This window comes from Enhydra lutris, unplaced genomic scaffold (assembly GCF_002288905.1).
Source record: "Enhydra lutris kenyoni isolate GAN:26980312 unplaced genomic scaffold, ASM228890v2 scaffoldscaffold39, whole genome shotgun sequence".
NCBI classification, from domain to species: domain Eukaryota; kingdom Metazoa; phylum Chordata; class Mammalia; order Carnivora; family Mustelidae; genus Enhydra; species Enhydra lutris.
Genome location: NW_019154123.1, coordinates 11,622,690 through 11,642,094, shown reverse-complemented (window position 1 = coordinate 11,642,094; position 19,405 = coordinate 11,622,690). Strand labels below are relative to the sequence as shown.

General features: G+C 34.3%; 1 protein-coding gene across 2 annotated transcripts in view; it reads right to left on the bottom strand.

The window, feature by feature from the left end:
* Positions 1-19,405, bottom strand: part of LOC111154984 (TBC1 domain family member 5) — a 544,655-nt gene that overhangs the window by 188,945 nt on the left and 336,305 nt on the right. For both annotated transcript variants that reach the window (XM_022514953.1, XM_022514954.1), the window contains exons 10-13: positions 18,887-18,975; positions 17,329-17,379; positions 17,166-17,235; positions 11,248-11,420 (exon numbers count right to left, since the gene is read on the bottom strand). In XM_022514953.1, the coding sequence (XP_022370661.1) occupies positions 11,248-11,420; positions 17,166-17,235; positions 17,329-17,379; positions 18,887-18,975 (383 nt within the window). The remainder of the gene's footprint in view (positions 1-11,247; positions 11,421-17,165; positions 17,236-17,328; positions 17,380-18,886; positions 18,976-19,405) is intronic.

Below are 19,405 nucleotides of genomic sequence, written 5' to 3'. Positions count from 1 at the left end.
CTATCATATGATCTCCCTGATATGAGGAAGTGGAAATGTAACATGGGGGGTTAAGGGGGTAGGAGAAGAACAAATGAAACAAGATGGGATTGGGAGGGAGACAAATCATAAATGACTCTTAATCTCACAAAACAAACTGAGGGTTGCTGGGAGGAGGGGGGTTGGGAGAAGGGGGGTGGGGTTATGGACATTGGGAAGGGTATGTGCTATGGTGAGTGCTGTGAAGTGTGTAAACCTGGTGATTCACAGACCTGTACCCCTGGGGATAAAAATATATGTTTATAAAAAATTTAAAAAAAATTAAAAAAAAAGTTGTGTGTATACTGTAGTCTATTAAGTGTACATTAGCATTATGTCTAAAAAATGTATATATTTAAGTAAAAAATACTTTATTGCTAAAAAAATGGTAACTCATCTGAGCTTTCATTAAGTCAAAAGTTTTTTGCTGATGGAGGGTCTTGCCTGAATGTTGATGGCTGCTTATGATCAGAAGGGATGGCTACTGAAGGTTAGGGTGGCTGGGGCAATTTCTTAAAATAAGATAACAATGAAGTCTATGACACTGAATGACTTGACTTCCTTTCACAAATGATTTTTTCTGTAGCATGATTTTTTCTGTTTGATAGCATTTTACCCACAGTAGAACTTCTTTCAAAGGTGGAGTCAAACCTCTCAAACCCTGCCACTGCTTTATTGACTGAGTTTATGTGGTATTCTAAATCTTTTGTTCTCATCCCAGCAGTCTTCCCAGCACTTTCACCAGGACTAGATTTCACCTCAAGAAACCACTTTCTTTGCTCATTTATAGGAAGTGACTCCTCATCTGTTAGTTTTAACATGAGATTGCAGCAAGTCAGTCCCGTCTTCAGGCTCCATTCTTAAGTCTAGTTCTCTTGATACTTCTACCACATCTGTAGTTACTTAACCCCACTGAAGTTTTGAACCTTCAATTTGTAAAACAACACAATATCTGCAAAGTGCAATAAAGTCAATAAATAAAGCACAATAAAATGAGGTCTGCCTGTATTTTGGAGGCATTTAGAACCATTCAAATATATTAAATGAAAATGCCACCATTTGTTTTTTAGCTGTTTTCACTAGCCCAATATATTTACCAAGCTCCAAAGCTCTAAGGGAAGAAGTCATTTAAACGGAAGAAACTATGTGCAGAATTTTAAGAGAGGAAAAAAAAAAAAATCCTGGTCTATGTTAAACACTGCATTCCCAAATATATTAGTTACAGTCCTTTTAACTACAATATGCCAGGACTTCACATTGGGTCGGTTTCTTAAAGTTCATAAGCCCTATTGTATTTAAAAATTGTATGATAAATTCTGGACATAGCGACACAAATGACTGAAATTATATCCCCTGTATGTCAAAAAAGAACCCAGAAACAAACAAAACTGAGTTGCATGCCTCACTTGTCTCACTTGTATTGGGTTAAGTAAGAATACTGGGTGGTTAATTCTCAATCTTGGGTGTCAGGTCATTCTAAAGTAGTTCTGGATTCATAAGCAGAGAAATTCAAAGTTATAACTGGATCAATACATCTCTCAGTGATTAATGGAACAAAAGAAGAAAATACACAGAAGATCTGAACAATATTATCAATCTGAACATGACCCAAGACATTTATAGAACATTATACTCAGTAACAGGAGAACAAATACTATTCTTATGTGCACATGGAATATTCACCAAGATAGATCATATCAGGACTAAAAAATGAGCTTTAACAAAATTTTAAAAAATCAAGAAAAGTATGTTCTTGAGCCATAATGGAACAGGTAATAAATAACAACAACAATAACAAAAAAGGATAATCCCTAAATATTTGGAAAATAAGTAGGAGACTTCTATATTACCCATGGTATAAAAAAGAAGTCTTTAAAAGACTTTTAAAATATCCTGAGCTGAAGAAAAATGAAATATACCATGGCAATTTCAGGGATGCAGCTAAAGCACTGATTAGAAGGAGAATTTTGGAAGCATTCTAACATTCACTGTAAATACTTCTTTTTTTTTATTAAAAACTTATTTGAGAGAGAGAGAGAGAAGGAGATAGAGATGGGGGGGTCAGAGGGAGAGAGAATCTCTAATTTCTATTAGAATAGAAATTCTTCTATTATAAAAGTTAATTCTGAAATAATTAATCTGGGCTTCAACTTTCAGTAACTTAGAAGAGCAAAATAAATCCAAAGTAGTCAGAAGGTAGGAACTTTTAAGGTAAGAGCTAAAACCAATGAAAGTGAAAACAGAGGGAAGAGAGAAATCAATCAAACCTAAAGCTGGTTCTTTGAAAACATTAATAAAGTTGATAAACTTCTATGCAAATAAGAGGTAACATAAAAATTGTCCATAGCAGGAACACACACATACACACTGATATATTAACTATAGACACCACAGAAATTAAAAGGATAATAAGGAAATCAAAACTTTGTTCACAGAAATTTGACTCCTTAGATGAAAAAGACAATTCCTTGAACAGCATAAGCTATTAAGTCACTAAAGAAATAAATGATATGAGTAGTCATATATGTACTAAAAAAGAATTCATAGTTAAAAACCTTTCAACAAGGAACACCAAACTAGATGGTTTCACTGGAAAGTTCTATTAAATACAGAAGAAAAAAACAGGAGTCAATGAAACAGAGAGTTCAGAAATAAACCACACAGATAATCAACTAATTTTTGACAAAAGTACTAAGGCAATTCAATGCAGAGAGGGTAATCTTTCAACAATGATATTAGAGGGGCACCTGGGTGGCTCAGTGGGTCAAAGCCTCTGTCTTCGGCTCAGGTCATGATTCCAGGGTCCTGGGATGGAGCCCCGAGTCGGGCTCTCTGCTCCGCAGGGAGCCTGCTTCCTCTCCCCGCCACCCCCCCACGCCTGCCTCTCTATCTTCTTGTGATCTCTGTCTGTCAAATAAATAAAATCTTTAAAAACAAACAATGATATTAGAATAACTGAATCGCCATGTGCCAAAAATAAATAACCTTGACCTGCATCTCTCACACTTTACAAAAATTAGCTCATGATGAATCATACATAAAACCATAAAACAATCAGAAGAAAATTAATACTTCTGACTTGGGTTAAGCGAAGGGCTCCCAGATATGACCCATAATCAAGTTTGATAAAAAAGTTAATAAACTGGATTTTACCAAAATTAAAAATGTTTATTCTATGAAAGATACTTAAAAGAAAACAGAAGACACAGATTGGAAGATAATATTGTGAATCACAGATTTGACAACAGACACTTATCTCAAGTATATAAAGAACTCTCAAAACACAGTACTAAGTAAAAAACCCAATTTGTAAGAAGGGCAAAAGTGAGCCATCTCAACTGACATTATTCTAACAATACTTTTTTGTTTTGAGGTAATTATTCATATGCAGTTGTAAGAAACAGTACAGAGAGATTCCGTGATCCCTACTTCCCTTAACATCCTGTAAAACGAAACAACATCTCAACCAGGATATACAACCACTGATACAGCCATAATATAGAAATATGCCATTACCAAAAGGATCTTTCTTATGTTCTTTTGTAGCCACACCCCCTTTCTTCCTATCTTTTCTTGTCAGACAGTAAATTCGTTGATCTTTTCAAAGAAATCGATTTTTGTTTCATTTTTCTTTAGCACTGTTTTTAATTATATAGGCTTCAATTTTTACCTTTATTCCTTCCTTCTGTTTGCTTTTGCCCACCTTTTGCTCTTCTTTTTCTAGGTTCTTGAGGCAGAAGCTTAGATTATTACAATTTTGACTTTTCCTTTTTTCTAATGTAACCAGTTAGTGCAATAAACTTCTCACTTGGCTCTGCTTTAGCTGTGTCCCACAAATTCTGATATGTATTTTCACTTCATTCACTTCAGTGGAATTTTTAAATTTATCATGAGACTCCCTTTTCAATGCAGGGATTATTAGAAGGGTGCTGTTTAGTTTCTAAGCATTTGTAAAATTTCCCATCATCCTTCCGTTATTTCTAACTTGATTCCATTGTGATCAAAGACCACTCTCTATATGATTTCAATTCCATTAATTTTGCTGAGCTTTGTTTCATGGCCTATGATATAGTCTATCTTGGTATATGCTCTGTAAACACTTGAAAAGAATGTGTATTATACCATTATTGGATGAAGTGTTTCATAACCGTCACTCAGATTTTGTTGGATGATACTGTTGTTGAGTTCTTCTACATACTTGGCTATTTTCTATTAATTACTGACAGTCTCCAACTACAAACGTGGATTTGTCTAGCTCTCCTTTCAGTTTTGTCAGTTTCTGGTCTACGTATTTTGCAGCTCTGCTGTTTTGTGCATGCACATTTGGGTGCACTGAGCATTTTATACTAGGTAATGTCCTTTTTATTTCTGGTAATTTTCTGTGCTCTGAAATCTACTTTATTCGATATTAATATAGCCACTTCTGCTTTCTTTTGATTAATGTTTGCATAATACATCTTTTCCTAACCTTTTAATCTGACCATATGATTACATTTAAAGCGAATTTCTTGAAGACCATATACAGTTGGGTCAAATTTTAAAATCGGCTTATCTCGATCTTTTAATTGTTGTACTTACACCATTTACACCATCTCCACTGTGACAGTCAATCAGTAGAAAATGGAATCTGGAGAAGACCATTATTTGTGGAAGTGTGGAAGGAAAGACCAAATGAGTAGGGCTGCTGGAGGAGAAGGGTCAAAACAGTATATTTTTTTTTCTTAAAAAAGAAATAAGCAAAGAGGAAAAGGATAAAAATACTGTAGGTATAATACCTGATGACTCATGGTCATGAGGGAGAGTGAATAGTCAGTTCCAAAGTAGAAGGACAGAAAACAAGCTAAGGTTCAGGCTGCTGGCAGGGAGAAAGAAGTTGAGCTAGTCATTTCTGGTGGCATACATATTGGGCAGTCACTTGAGAACAAGAATAAAAGGATGGCCCAACAGGGTAGGGGGATGCTTTAAAATGGTAGTGCCTCCAACCCACAATGTCTCCCACTCACACAAATACTATACAGCATTTTGGGTTATTATCAAATCACAGATGCTTTCTCAAAGGTATTTCTTTAAATTGCCCCTCCTCCGCTGCTATTATCAAATTCCCACCTGACAAGTGCAAAGCTCTCCTAACTGGTATCCTTGTTTCCAGTCTTGCCTCTCTCAAATACACAAACTACAGTAATTTATTTTAAATGCCAATTACAACAAATCACTTCCTGCTTTATATTCTCATAAATCAGTTACATGTGGTAGATATTCTTTAGAATTTAATCTTTGTCCTTCTCCTCTCACTTTACTAGCAACTTCAATTAGCATCATATGGTATGTGGACTATCAAACTGGTACTGCCAAATCTCTCTCCAAAGCTCCAGAACCATAATATTCAATTTTCTACTGGATCTCCTGGTCCCTCAGATACTCCAAACTCAACATGTCCATAACTGAATTCCTCTTTTCTTTGACATTTCTTTCCCTATCATTCATTATCCCCGTGATTTTTTTCCATCATCGCCCATGCTGTCCAAATTATATTTGATTTTTCGCTCCCCCTCACTCCCATATTCAATTAGTTACAATTCCTGACAATTCTAGCAACTTGGTATTTTCCAAATTTTTCCATGTATCTCTATCCTCACTGCCATCATCTCTTTTGGCAAAGTTACTACTTTTTTTTTTTTTTAAAGATTATTTATTTATTTATCTATTTGACAGAGAGAGAGAGAGATCACAAGTAGGCAGGGAGGCAGGCAGAGAGAGGAGGAAGCAGGCTCTTCGCACAGCAGAGATCCCGATGTGGAGCTTGATCCCAGGACCCTGGGATCATGACCTGAGACGAAGGCGGAGGCTTTAACCCACTGAGCCACCCAGGCGCCCCCAAAGTTACTACTTTTTTAAGCAAATCACTACTATCCCATTCTTACTTGTATCCCTTCAATCTCTTACCAGTATACAACTAGCACAGTCCTCCTAAATCACAAATACCAGAAACCCATTATGTTTCAATACCACCCACTCCCCCCTTACTATAGAAAAAAGATCTAGACCAATGCTGTCCAACAGAATAACCACTAGCCACTATATGGCTGGCAACTGAGCACTTGAAATAGGTATAGTCCGAATGAAGAAGCAAATATATAATTTTAATTAATTTAAACTTTATAGCTGCATTGATTATTATATCAAATAATTTATTATTCTTCCCCATAATTTTTAATCATGATAATTCTTCATAAAGAAGTGAAAAAAATTTTTTTTCAAAGGGAGTAATTCTGGGGTAATACTCAGTAGTATAAGACCAGGTCTCACTGTACCTTATAGTCCTTCATTATGCTTTTTACATCTACTGTATAACATAACATTCACTGAAAAGAAAAGAATATTTCAATCATTAGCTGTGCTTAGAATGGAAAGCTCTTTGTTTAAACTGCTGAGACACAGAATTTTTAAGATGGGTAACTATACTGACTTTGATGGCTAAGAATGATTTTTTTTATCATACGTTTATACGTCATATATAGGTTTAACAGCTTAGAAGTCATACATAATTACACTGTGATATGTGTTAGAATATACTATATTTTAAAATATCACAAAATTTACAAGATTATTAATCAATAATGAAGAACCTCCCAATTAAATACTACAAACCACCAGAGCAAAACAACTGCTAATCCAGAAAAGAGGAAGTAAGGGAAATGGAGGATGTATAATAAACATTTGGGAGATATGAAATTTATCCCATGAGTGTTGTAAAGAGTTCATAATTTAAGAATGCCAAAGCCCAAGTGTGTTATGAGGGTCTTTCCTCAAAAGTGACATTAATTGCATATCCCACAGATGCTTATTATGTATTCTATTTATATCAAAGTATAAAATGTAGTTGAAAATATACAAGTTCAATATATTTAAGGGTGATAATAAAACACAGTTACTCTGGCCTAGCAAAAATTGTTCTTTTTAAACTTTAATTTTTGGTCTCTCTGTAAAACAGTATTATGGTACTAAATGAAAATGGTATTCAATCTGTATACTTGAGTCTCTTGTGATTAAAAGTCTTTAGGGCTCAAACAAATACATACTCAGGGAGGGAACTGTAACACTGTATTTTAGAGGCTTTTGCAAAAAATAACCTGTAAGTGATGAAACACAGGACATTCTTATTCTCATACTAAAAATGAAAATGCCAAAAAAAGCAACTCTTGGGAAATACCTTGGAAAGTTGGAAATAATATAGTCAATGTTTACTTTGGATATTAGTGAGTATGCATTGACAGGCCCCTACAGAACTTAATTTTTTGTAAGTCTAATACCCATTAATAATTGGCAAACAAAAGACAAGTCAAAATATTATTTGAATTAAAGCAAGAGAAACTTTGAAGTGCAACAGGAGTAATCTTTCATAAAGTTAATGAAAAACACAGTATAAATTACCTTTAGAAAGTGTTATTTTATAATATTACTTACATGGAATTGAACATTTAACTTCAAATTAATTTTGTTTAAAGTAAACAGCAGGTTGATTGATTTAACATTTTGTAAGAGGAAAACCAGCTATAATTATCCAGGGGATAATGTACTCAAGTACATAAAATAACAGCATTAATAAGCAAATTATTATATAATATACAAGATCTCATGGGTAATTATTCCCATATTTCAAGATAAATATCATCAATTTATTTAAAATTATGATAAGCTAATTTGGAATGACTTTAGCCAATGTTAGTACAATTAATATTTTTACACTAATTAATTCTAATTTTGTTAAATAAATTTATTACCAAAATATAACAAATATGTTTGTATATGGCATATCTGTCATATCAGGACACTTCCACATATAGTTTCTTACAATAACCAGAACAAAAACTATTTTTAAAAATGGAGTAATTACAAATCTTTCTCTTAGTGATAAGTATAACTATATCATAATGCAGGTTTTTAAAAAAGAATTATTTATTTATTTTAGAGAGAAAGCAAGAGAGAGCCATATGCATATGAGCAGGGAGAGGGGTAGAGGGAAAGAGAGAGAAACTCCAGCGGACTTCATACTGAGTGCAGAGACCGACTGGGGGGGCTCCATCACAAGACCCCGAAGTCATTACCTGAACCGAAATCAAGAGTCAGATTCTTAACCAACTGAGTCACCCAGGAACCTCTACAAAGCAGATTTAAATAAATTTTAATGTACCATGCAACTGCTGAAGAGTGACTAGAATATGAAACCTGGAGTCAACAGGATTATAATTTCATTTTGCTATCACTTTCTTCACATGTAATAAACACATATTTATGATTTACTTCCCATTCTACACGAATTGTTAATACTGATAACACTTCCCATTGACACATACATTACTGACATTTTTATCATATTGTTTTCTAATTTTGTTACAGTATTTTGGTATATAAGAAAATACTTGTTTGAAAATTTAAATTCTGTAAGAAAACAGCTGGAATACAAAAGCACATTTTAGATGGTGGAAGTTATGGATTCTGATGTCATCCTAAAGAGTAATTTTTACCAACTGAAAATTGATTACTTTATATTTGTCCACTTGAGGATAAAGTACTCCAAAGGCAAGCTTATTGTTTTTAAGTATTAATATTGAATGTCAGCCTAAATTACCAACTTTCTTCCAGCAGGAATGGATAGTAGCATCAGCAATTATTTAGATGAATATTACTTGTATGACATAAAACCAAGCACGATATTTCAATTCATTTTCATGAGGTACAAACCTACAATATTTTTTTAGATTTAAGAACACAAAATTATTGTGACAAATTGCTGTAATCTGTTTCTATAGAAGTTTACTCTTCAGCTTCTACACTGTCTAGTTAGAAGCACTGGTCTAAGAGACAGCTGTTATGTTTCCACTTAAGTAGAAGCTCAAATGCTTTCATGAAGAAAACACAAAAAGCCAGAGGTGGAAAGGTTCATGAAACACATACTACATCATATTCACAAAGCCATGACATCTTAATTGAGTAATGGTAATGCCAGATAATGATCACAAAAGTACTGCTAACCATATCTTGAATGCTTACTACATACTGAGCACTATGATTTTTGCATATTATAACTGAATTCTCATCAGCACCCTAAGAAGTAGGTACCATTACATTTACTCTTCATTTCACATATGAAGAAACCAAGGATCAAAGTGGTTAAACAGATCTACTTCATTTCAAAGCCTGTGCTTCTAACTGCTATTTCATATTATACTCATATTTTTCTCTGGCCCCCAAAGACTCTAAAAGTCATCAATAGGAAATATACAGATGAGTTGTACAACTGAAGGTAGCATAAAGACAAAGGAAAATTTGACCACATGTATCCCACAAATAGAAATAAAACAATCAGATTTAGTAAATGGAGTAAACTCCTTACACTATAGTAGAGACCAATTAAGAGAGTGAATGACTTCTTCAAAGATGGAAAAAAAAATGTATATTTTTAGTTAATGCAGAGGAGATTCTATACTAAAATAATGGGATAATTGAGTCAGCTATGGTTACTGCAAGCCCTGGTATTGTTAGTACTGCTGAAAAATAAAATTGCAAGGATTAAGAGTGGTTATTTCATGGATCATGGAATTTTATTGGGAAGGTGCTGGTGGGATGTCAAAAAAGCCCTATGAATCATTATGATGAAGAGAAAGCTGATGGAAACTAATGTCTAAAAGGAAACTGGAACACAATGGTTTATAAATCATCTTACCCGAGTCCATGCCACCAGCCACAGCATGTAAAGCACCAACTCAAAGAGGTAATAAACAATAAAGCATTTCAAAGAAATGATAAATATGTCCAACATTAATTTCTTTCTCCAATATTTAAGAACAATATCTAGAGTTTAGTGAACAATTTTTGAGGGCATAAAATGGGCTTTTCTATTTGAATAAATCATTTCTTTGAGTGCACAATGGAGAGGAATACAGACTTCATCTCCTGACCTTGCCCTATCTGTTTTAAAGTAAATTTTTATATCTATAATCACAAATACATTAGCCAGACTTTTAAGTGTAAGTGATGATTCATTAATAACTTGCAATACTGCCCAATACCCATGTTACCCACAACTTTCTCATTTCCAGTGGGAATGATGGAGCTGCTCTCAATGATGAAGTCAAGCTTAAGTCACAGAAATGAAAATAAGCACCATTAAAACCGCAAAGCAGGCATCTTTACTCACAGTTCAGGGCTTCCAAAGAAGATAGAAAGCTGAGTTATAATTAGTGAAAGACTCTTACACATGAGAACATAAAGAAAACACTCACTGATATTCTTTTCTTTGGGCTAAATAAATAGCCTCTGCTCTGGTCTGAAACCTTTGACTTGTTTAAAATTCTCTGTAATTCAAATAATGAATTCATATTTACTGAGCACCTATTATATATATCTTAATAATATCTTCTTAGTTTTCCATGTTCTATCTGAGGGATGAAATTGCAGAAAATATCTACCAAGGAACTGCCCAGCACTAGCTATAAATGTTCTACTGCTTCAATATAAAGGATCCTTTTAATATCTGTAGTGCTACATAATTCATATTTATTAAAACTGTAATCTAATTTTTCTACCCACCCTATTAAGCCACTGAATAAGTACACATACAAACAGACACACATATCTGAGGAGTGACTGGCTCCCTTTTCTTCTGCTACAGCATGCAACAGAAGTTACATGGCTGAAGATGATTACCATATTATGTTCACGGTGAGGGACATTTATCTTACTTTTAGAAATGCACTTCCCAACAAAATGGAAAGAACATGAATATCCTGCAGGTTTGTTTAGGTTTGAGGCTGGTTTCATGTGTGTATGATCTGTGTGACCCTGAACTTCTTAGAATGCTTGGCTTAATGATCTGCTGCTGTCATCTTGAAATTCTTGCTAATTTTTTTTACAGGGGACATTCATTTTTATTTTGTGCTGGGCTCTGCAGATTATGGAGCCAATCCTGCCTGAATCTGAATTATGACTTCACTATTTAATATGTCTAAACGCAGTTTCTTCCCCTGTACAACACTCAATTAACAGGACTGGTGTGAGTATGAGACGAAATATGATATGTGAAAATAGTAACACAGAGCCTGGCACATAAGACATATGAAATGAAATGGAGCTGAAACAGTTCTGGTCTTACTTCTGTGGATCTGAGACATACAGAAACCACCGTAAGTCATAATTAGATACAGCTGAAACTTAAACTTTGGTACTTACAACCCATATATCTGTGGTGCGATTTCTAGCCTGTTCAAGTGCATATAAAGCTCAATATCATGCTTCTTCAGTAGATGATCCTGGATCTGGTTGACTTTAGTAACAATAGCAATTGTTGGCCCCAAATCCTGTGGTCTAGCAAAGGGAATGGGAGTCATCAGTGTTTCTTTCCCCTAAAAAGAGAAAAAAGTGGAGCATGTGTTACTTCAATAAGAAATGAACAAGTATGTGGACCTCATTCTTGAATAACCAGTAACTACCTTAATCATCTCATGACAAATGCTTAAATTGTGGATTCATATGCTGATCATCATACAGATGATTGGGCTCATAAAATAAAGGCCAGAAACTGTCTTCTGAAATATTTCCTACCTTATTCCCTTGACCAGTTTCTCTGGTGACATTAAGTATTTCAAGATAATTTTTGCTAGAGGTAGTGGTAGCTGCTATTCTACTTGTCTAGAGTTAGTTGGTCTAATCAGCCATGGGACCTAAATGGAATGACTCTGATAAGATATTTCTTGTGACATAAAATCTAAACATGAAAAACAAGAAATGAAAACTGTTTTACTGTTTTACTTTGAGCTCTCAAAACTATAAAAAAAGGCAGGAAATAAAGGAAACTAGTATTAGAAAAGAAGATATTTTCTGTCCTTTGATCAATTTAAATAGCTGAGTAGGAAGATTTTTAAACTCTCCAGACCAAAAGTACAGCTGAGTTTAAAAAAAACAAACAAACAACAACAACAAAAAAAACCAAAACAACTATGTAGGCTAACTACTACAACTTTCCTTCCTCCCCTTCCAAATCCCACATTAAGAAAGATGTACCTGTACTGCTTGTAATGCTTTAATGTAAACTTCAACCACCATCTCAAGTCTGATGATTTCCCCTAATATGAAGTCTAAACTTTCTTTTCTTTTTCCCAAGATTTTATTTTTTTACTTGTCAGAGAGAGGGGGAGGTGAGAGAAGGAGAGACCGAGAAGAACAAACAGGGGGAGCAGCAGAAAGAGAGAAGCAGGCTTTCCGCTGAGCAAGGAGCCCAGGGACTCCATCTCAGTACCCCAAGGTCATGACCTGAGCCGAAGGCAGACACTTAAATGAGATACCCAGGCGTCCCTATGTCTAACCTTTCTTATGTTGAGTCCTCAATTTCTACCTCTCTCCAGTCTTGAGATTTATAGCATCATTCTCTGATGACTGCCTGCCACTCCCTCACTCAACCTCTCTAGCTCAAATTTTTGTTTCTGCTTTGCAAATGCTGCTTTTTCATAGAGGTCTGATCCTAGTTTAATTCTCTACTTGCATGTGATTCCCTGAGTGATCTTACTCATACACAGTACTTCAACCAACACCCATTTTCCAAAGACTTCCAAATCTGTATCCATAACCTAGAACCTTCCTGGGTTCTCTCTTATACATTCGTATGTTGGGAAGGAATCCTGGGTTACAAAAGGGTCTCCAATTCAGCAGACCCACTACTGAGCTTATCACCTTCTGCTCAAAAACATGTTCATCCTTTCCCCATGCCTACCTCAACCCATCCTCCAATAACAACACACACTTTGCCAATTTTAGCTCACTCTTACTATGTCTTCTCTCCTACAGCTCTACTGTTATAACCTGATTTGGGGTCCCAATCATTTCTTTCCTCCTAACTGGTCTCACTGCCCTTAATTCAGTCTGCTTTTAAATCTAGCTTCCAAAATGCCTGGTGATTCATCTAAAACATATTAAATTATGCCCAGTTGCCCTCCTTAAAACTTTTTAATAGCTCCCACAGGAAAAATAAAAACAAAAACAAAAGACAAATTATTTTTTTTAAAGATTTTCTTTATTTATTTGACAGACAGAGATCACAAGTAGGCAGAGAGGCAGGCAGAGAGAGAGAGGAGGAAGTAGACCCCCTGCTGAGCAGAGAGCCGGCTGTGGAGCTTGATCCCAAGATCCTGGGATCATGACCTGGGCTAGCAGAGGCTTTTAACCCACTGAGCCACCCAGGCACCCCAACAAAAGACAAATTCTTGAGCTAGGTCTATAAGGTCTTTCATTATCTGGTTGGTCTCTATCTTACTGTGCTTCCAGAGATCCTGGGGATACCATTCTTTAACTTGAAATATCCCCTCCCCAGTGTTTCCATAGAGGAGCTTCCCAGTGTTCTTAAAGATCTGGCTCAAGTGTCAGGTCCTATTTCATCATCTTCTTCTTTACTACTACAGTACCTATTTCTACTTCTCTGGTTCCTAAACCATGAGATCTGTAAAAGGAACATCATCTTATCATCACTGGACCACATTCAGGGGCAAAAAATAAAGAAAGTAAAGCTCTTGCCATTGTAGTCTGGAGAGGAAGACTATACAGAAAAAAAAAAATGTAGAAATCCACATAAGATCAATGACTAATCAGGCTCATAGAAAGAAAGAGGAGAGGAGGGGCATGAGTTAGCATTAGGAAAACTTTGCTGGAAGAGGTTCCATCTATCTTTCCAGGATATAAAGTCTTAAAAAGAGATGTAGTCCTTAGTACTTGCTACAGTGTCTCCACCAGCATCTTCAGGTCTGAGGAATGTAAGACCATACTGATTTTTTATGGCTCAATTAGTTTCTGCTAATTTGTATAGATAGGAGAAAAAGATACCTCTGTGTTGTGGTCATTTATTATAAAAATAGTAAAACCAGGATACTATTTTCTGGTTTTATAACATCAAGTATTCTCTTCAAATGACAGGATGCTGTAATTTTAAAAAAAAATTTAATTCTTGCTCAAATCTTTTCCTACTGATATAAAATTAAAATAATTTGGGGGAGTTCATGTTAACTGTAAGACACCATTTACATTCAAGAGACAGTGTTTACTCTGAAGCCAACTTTCCTTTAAAAATGAACAACTCAACTTTTTGCTTATTTTAGTTATGTAGTTTTTCTTTACTGAAGAACATTGTGCGGCTGAATACCATACTCTGTGGGATGAAGGCACTGAGTTCAGGTAGGGTTTCTAACAACCAGGTGGGAAACAGATCACTATACCTAGTCATCTTCTAAGGGTCTTGAATAAACACACTTCTGTAGAGATACAATCACTGGCTTTGGAGAGACCTAATCCTAAATTAACCTGTTAAAAAGGTTTAATTTAATGAAATCATGTAATCCATTTCCAGGTTGAAGAGAATGAGTTGTCACTAAATCAACAGCCTATGTGGTTCATTTATCAAATACTGAATGGAGACTCATGTGTAGCTTAAGAACTACAGACTTACATAAACTGTAGTTTGAAAAGATTTCCCCTGTGCTCAGAATACTTACAACAGAATTGCTTAAATTTAAGAAACTCACAAGTAAGGCTCATGATCACTTAAATGGTAAACAGCTTATCTAACGATGAAACCAAAAGAGAAAATTTTAAAGTTAATATAAGATATTCCTTATCTTCAGGATTTATCATCATAAAAATGCTATCTGCATTTAACAAATATTATCATATGGGATGGCTATAAGTACCAATAAAACTAGCAATCTTCCTAACCATTTATTAAGTGGTACTCAAAATGTACTCTACAGGTTAGTGCCAGTCCACAAACTGTTATAAGGATTCAGCGAGATAATTCTACACCACTATGTAAAGCAACACACTGCTTTCTTCATGAAGAAAGTCTTATTATGGGAAGGATGTCTGCTGACCTAGGCAGCACGCACAGTGATAGAACTGAATTGTCAAGGGAACTAGAAGAACTTAAAGAGAGTAGTATATTCATTTCTCAAACTTCTTTTAAGAAAGGTGACAGAATCAAGACATGGAATAAAAAGAGGAGGATGAAAGAGGGATTCACTACATATGCTTTATAGAAATGTATTATTCATTGATATATGCAAGTAACATAAATGTTCAGAGGTCACATCTATGTGTTTTTTCTTGATAAAATGAATAAATATCCTTTTTTATGCTGTCTTAGCCATTTTCACGAACTTGACTCAGTGATATCAACATGAATGGGTAAAACTGAAAAGTAGTAATGCTCACATCTTTATCATTTGCTTTTGTAGATACTGTGAATCAGTTATAAAATACAAAATGACCACTGCATAAAAAGATGTTTTTATTTAAATGTATTCAAATACTTTTTGCTCAAAATTTTGATTTTTCACATAAGTCTATGACTTCATCAATCGCCTACCAAGAACAAATATAAAGTAATTGTTCTAAAACATGGCAGTTCATCAAATATGCTTTTAAGTTTTACCTCTAATAACCCTTACCGAATGTAACATGTTGATATATTACAAAGATTTTATCACCTAGGTTGAAGATCAGCAAATTTTCTCTGTAAAGGCCAGATAGTAAATATTTTAGGCTTTATAGGTCATATAGGTTGTGCTGCAACTACTTAACTTCGTAATGAGCCATTATAATGAGCAAGCAGCGATAGACAATAAGGACACAAACAGGCATGGCTATTTCCCAATAAAACTTTTTTATGAACATGGAAATTTGAATTCCATATAATTTTCATATGCTACAAAATATTATTCTTCTTTTCATAGTTTTTTAGCCATTTAATAATGTAAAAGCCCTGCTTAATTCCCAAGCTGTATAAAAATAGCTGGCAGGCCAAACTGGCCTGCAGGAAGTAGTCTGCCCTGATGTAGACCAAAGGCATTAAACACATTAGTTATCCATTTCATTTTTTAAGAGATGGAATAAAGTGACAGAATAATATATGGTTTCTAAGCAGAATGCAATCAATTGTACCAATATAAAATAAATTAATCATATAGAAAAAATATACCAAAAACTCTTAATGACATCCCTTGCCAGAATAATTGGCAATTTTTCTAATATTGCATAATAATAATGAAAACACCATATGATCTCTAAGTTAGCATATATGTTTGTTTAAAATGTCAGTTAACTCAGTAATTCCACTCCTAGAGAAATGCCAAGAGCATTGAAAACATATGTAGACATGAAGCTTGTACACAAATGTTCACAGCAACATTATTCTTAATAACCAAAAAGTGAAAAAACCCAAATGTCCATCAACTGATGTATGGATAAACAAAATGTGGTATATCCACACGGTGAAATATTATTTGGTCACGAAAAGGAGTGAAGTACTGATGCATGCTACAACAGGAATGAACACCAAAAACATCGTGCTAAGTGAAAGGAGTCAGTCACAGAAGGCAACATATTATATGGTTCCATTCATAGGAAATGTTCCGAATAGGCATGTTCATAGAAAGCAGAAGTACATTAGTGACGCCAGCGACTCTGGGAAATGGAGGGAATGCAGAGTGACAGCTAATGAGTATGAGATTTCCTTTTGGGGTGATGAAAATATCTTTGAATCAGATAATAGGGACATTTGCATAATCTTGTAAATATACTAAAAACTACTAAATTGTACACTTTAAAGGTGAATGGTATGGCATATCAATTATAACACATAATAAAAATTACAGTTAAAAAGAGTAAGAGAGAGTAAATGATAAATGATGGTATTGAAGCTAAATGTGTAAATTCTGTAGTGATGTATTAGTAAAAATAAGATAGCCTATTTCATACAGAGTTTGTCTATGCACTTCAGTAACAAAATGTCTATCAACTCACACGTGTAGCAACAGATCAGGCAGAAAAATGTACCTGTCATTCAAAATTTGTAATAATTTTTCAAGTCAGAAGCTCTATTGCACAGATAATATACATATAAAATAAAATTCCCGTTTACATGAAATTTTTTATTTTACCTTTATATACCTGCCAATATTATTAGCAATATGGCTTAGATCCCCAATTCAATCTTATTCCACAGATTTTTAAATTTGGGGGTTTTTTAATAGTAATAATTAGATGTTCCTACTTATTGAAATCATTTGTTCCCTCAAATATATTGAAAAGATCTGTACTGTAATGCTTACCTTTTGACCATCATGCTCAAAAGTAGAAAACCAAGGTTCAGCAGTTTCCATAAGCTGTGAGAACATTGCACTAAAAATTAGAAAAATAATACAGTACTAACGTTAAACCCTCACTGAAGTAGAGATGGTATAAAAAATTAGAATAGGAAGTTTTTGTACTTACTAGGCATCATGTTCCAGATACTCAGGGTTCAAAAGAGTTTTCATTTCCTCACTTAAAAAAAGCAATACAAATAATCAAAATGTATAATTTCTTAGTAAAAGGGCACGCAAAAGTTGCCTTATTCTATACTCATAAGGCAATTTTCATACAGTGTGCAAATGAAAAATCATCCCTTCTAAATAAAAAAAGCAATTTCATTAATAAATGAAATCTTTTCTTTCTATAAAGATCAGAAACAAATTAGGTGCCTTGTCTATACCACAATGAACTATCTAATTACTCCAAATAACCACTACAAAATGTGACAATATATTCCTTGAATGTGCCTGATCTAGAATAAATTGATTATGCCACAATCTGTCACTTGTTTTCCAAAACAAAACAAAATAAAACACTTAATTACCGGTCAAATATATCCTATCAGAATATTATTTTCTTTCAATGGCTTCTATTTTTATTATATTTTAACATCCATTAATTAGCGATAATACCTCTTGCAAATCTATTTTAGTGTTGCTTTTACCTTTCAATGGCTTGAAACTGCCAAAACAGCATGTCCAACTTATTTAAAAGCAATTTCCAATTATCTATACTTTCCTGTGAAGCATATTGTACACACATGCTTTTAAAAAGATAAAACTGGCATGAAAACAGGATCCCAAGACTAACTTCATCCTTACCATACTTTAGAATAACTGAAGAAAGGGTAATTAAGATATGGTTATTCTAGTCAAATGCACAAACTCATATTTGTATAATTAGAGAAACTCAAGAGAAACTAGAAAATACTAATCTATAATATAGTAAACAAAGGTTAATTTAACAAAGGCTCTAATTTATGCTTAGCAAAATGGATGGCTATATTTGATTAATAATTGTAGAGATAAATACATAAAATGTTATGTGTTAATTTTTTATGTTCTGCACATAGACGGGTTAACCAATGGAATACTTTTGACAAAGTTTTATCATCTCACAGTCTCTAGTCCCAAGATACTGGCTGGCTGCCTCTCTGGGCCCTCAGTTACTGCATCTGAAGTAGAAATAAATTCTATAAATTAGCCTAAGTTAAATATAATTACTAAAGTTACTTGCTGTAAAGAATAAATTAATGTATCTCAAAAACATGACAAGTTATTTTTGTTTATTTACAAGACGGGGGTTCATGACCTGAACTCAGTGAAACCTTGTGGGGAGAAAGGATCTCACAGACAAGGTTTTCATACAACCAACAGTGAAAGAATCATTAGAGGATGGTATATATGAATATCATCGGTCATTAACACTTTGCCATCTTAACAAAAATTTCCTCTTCTTGATCCATTAGTTATATACCTTCCTTTGGCACAGATCTAAGATTTTCAAAGACATTTATGATTCCAAATTTGTCCCATAGCTGAACCAGGACTACAACTATTATGTGGAATTAACAATCAGCCACATGAAACACAACCAAATGTTTATAATTTACAAAAGTACCTTCAATATAAAAGATTCTGAGGTTAAAATGATTACAGCAAGGCTGAAAAAAAGAGAAGGAGCTCACATAAAAACTTGCCTTGGTTGGGCAGACTCACTGGCATGAAGAAAAGCTTGGTGGTCACAGTGGAGGATAAAGACTATAGGTGCTAACAGCTCGTGCATTCCCTGAAACATAAGAGCAGGAGAAATGAGAGGGGGAGGATGCTGAGGGTCCACCAGTGGACAGAATAGGCTCAGTTAAATGCTTCTTCAACTGATCTTCACCACCAACATTTCCATATTTCATTGAAATGCATAAAATGAAAAGCTACAAAATGAGATTTTATTTACTTTTAGAATTTGATTCCAATTCAACCACAGCACAAATTCTTCTTTAAAACATGGAGAGCAGTTCTCTTTTAAATGACACAACAAACAATAAATTGGCATGGTAGACAACCTTGCACCTGTCAGTTGCTTCACGATCTGTACTCATAAATATGAATTTCATTTATGCAAATTATAATCATGAGCTACAGTGTAAAGATCTGCAGTAAGAAGGGCAACTAAGAACTGTAGACCTAAGGAAATTACATCCAATGTTTTCATTATATAA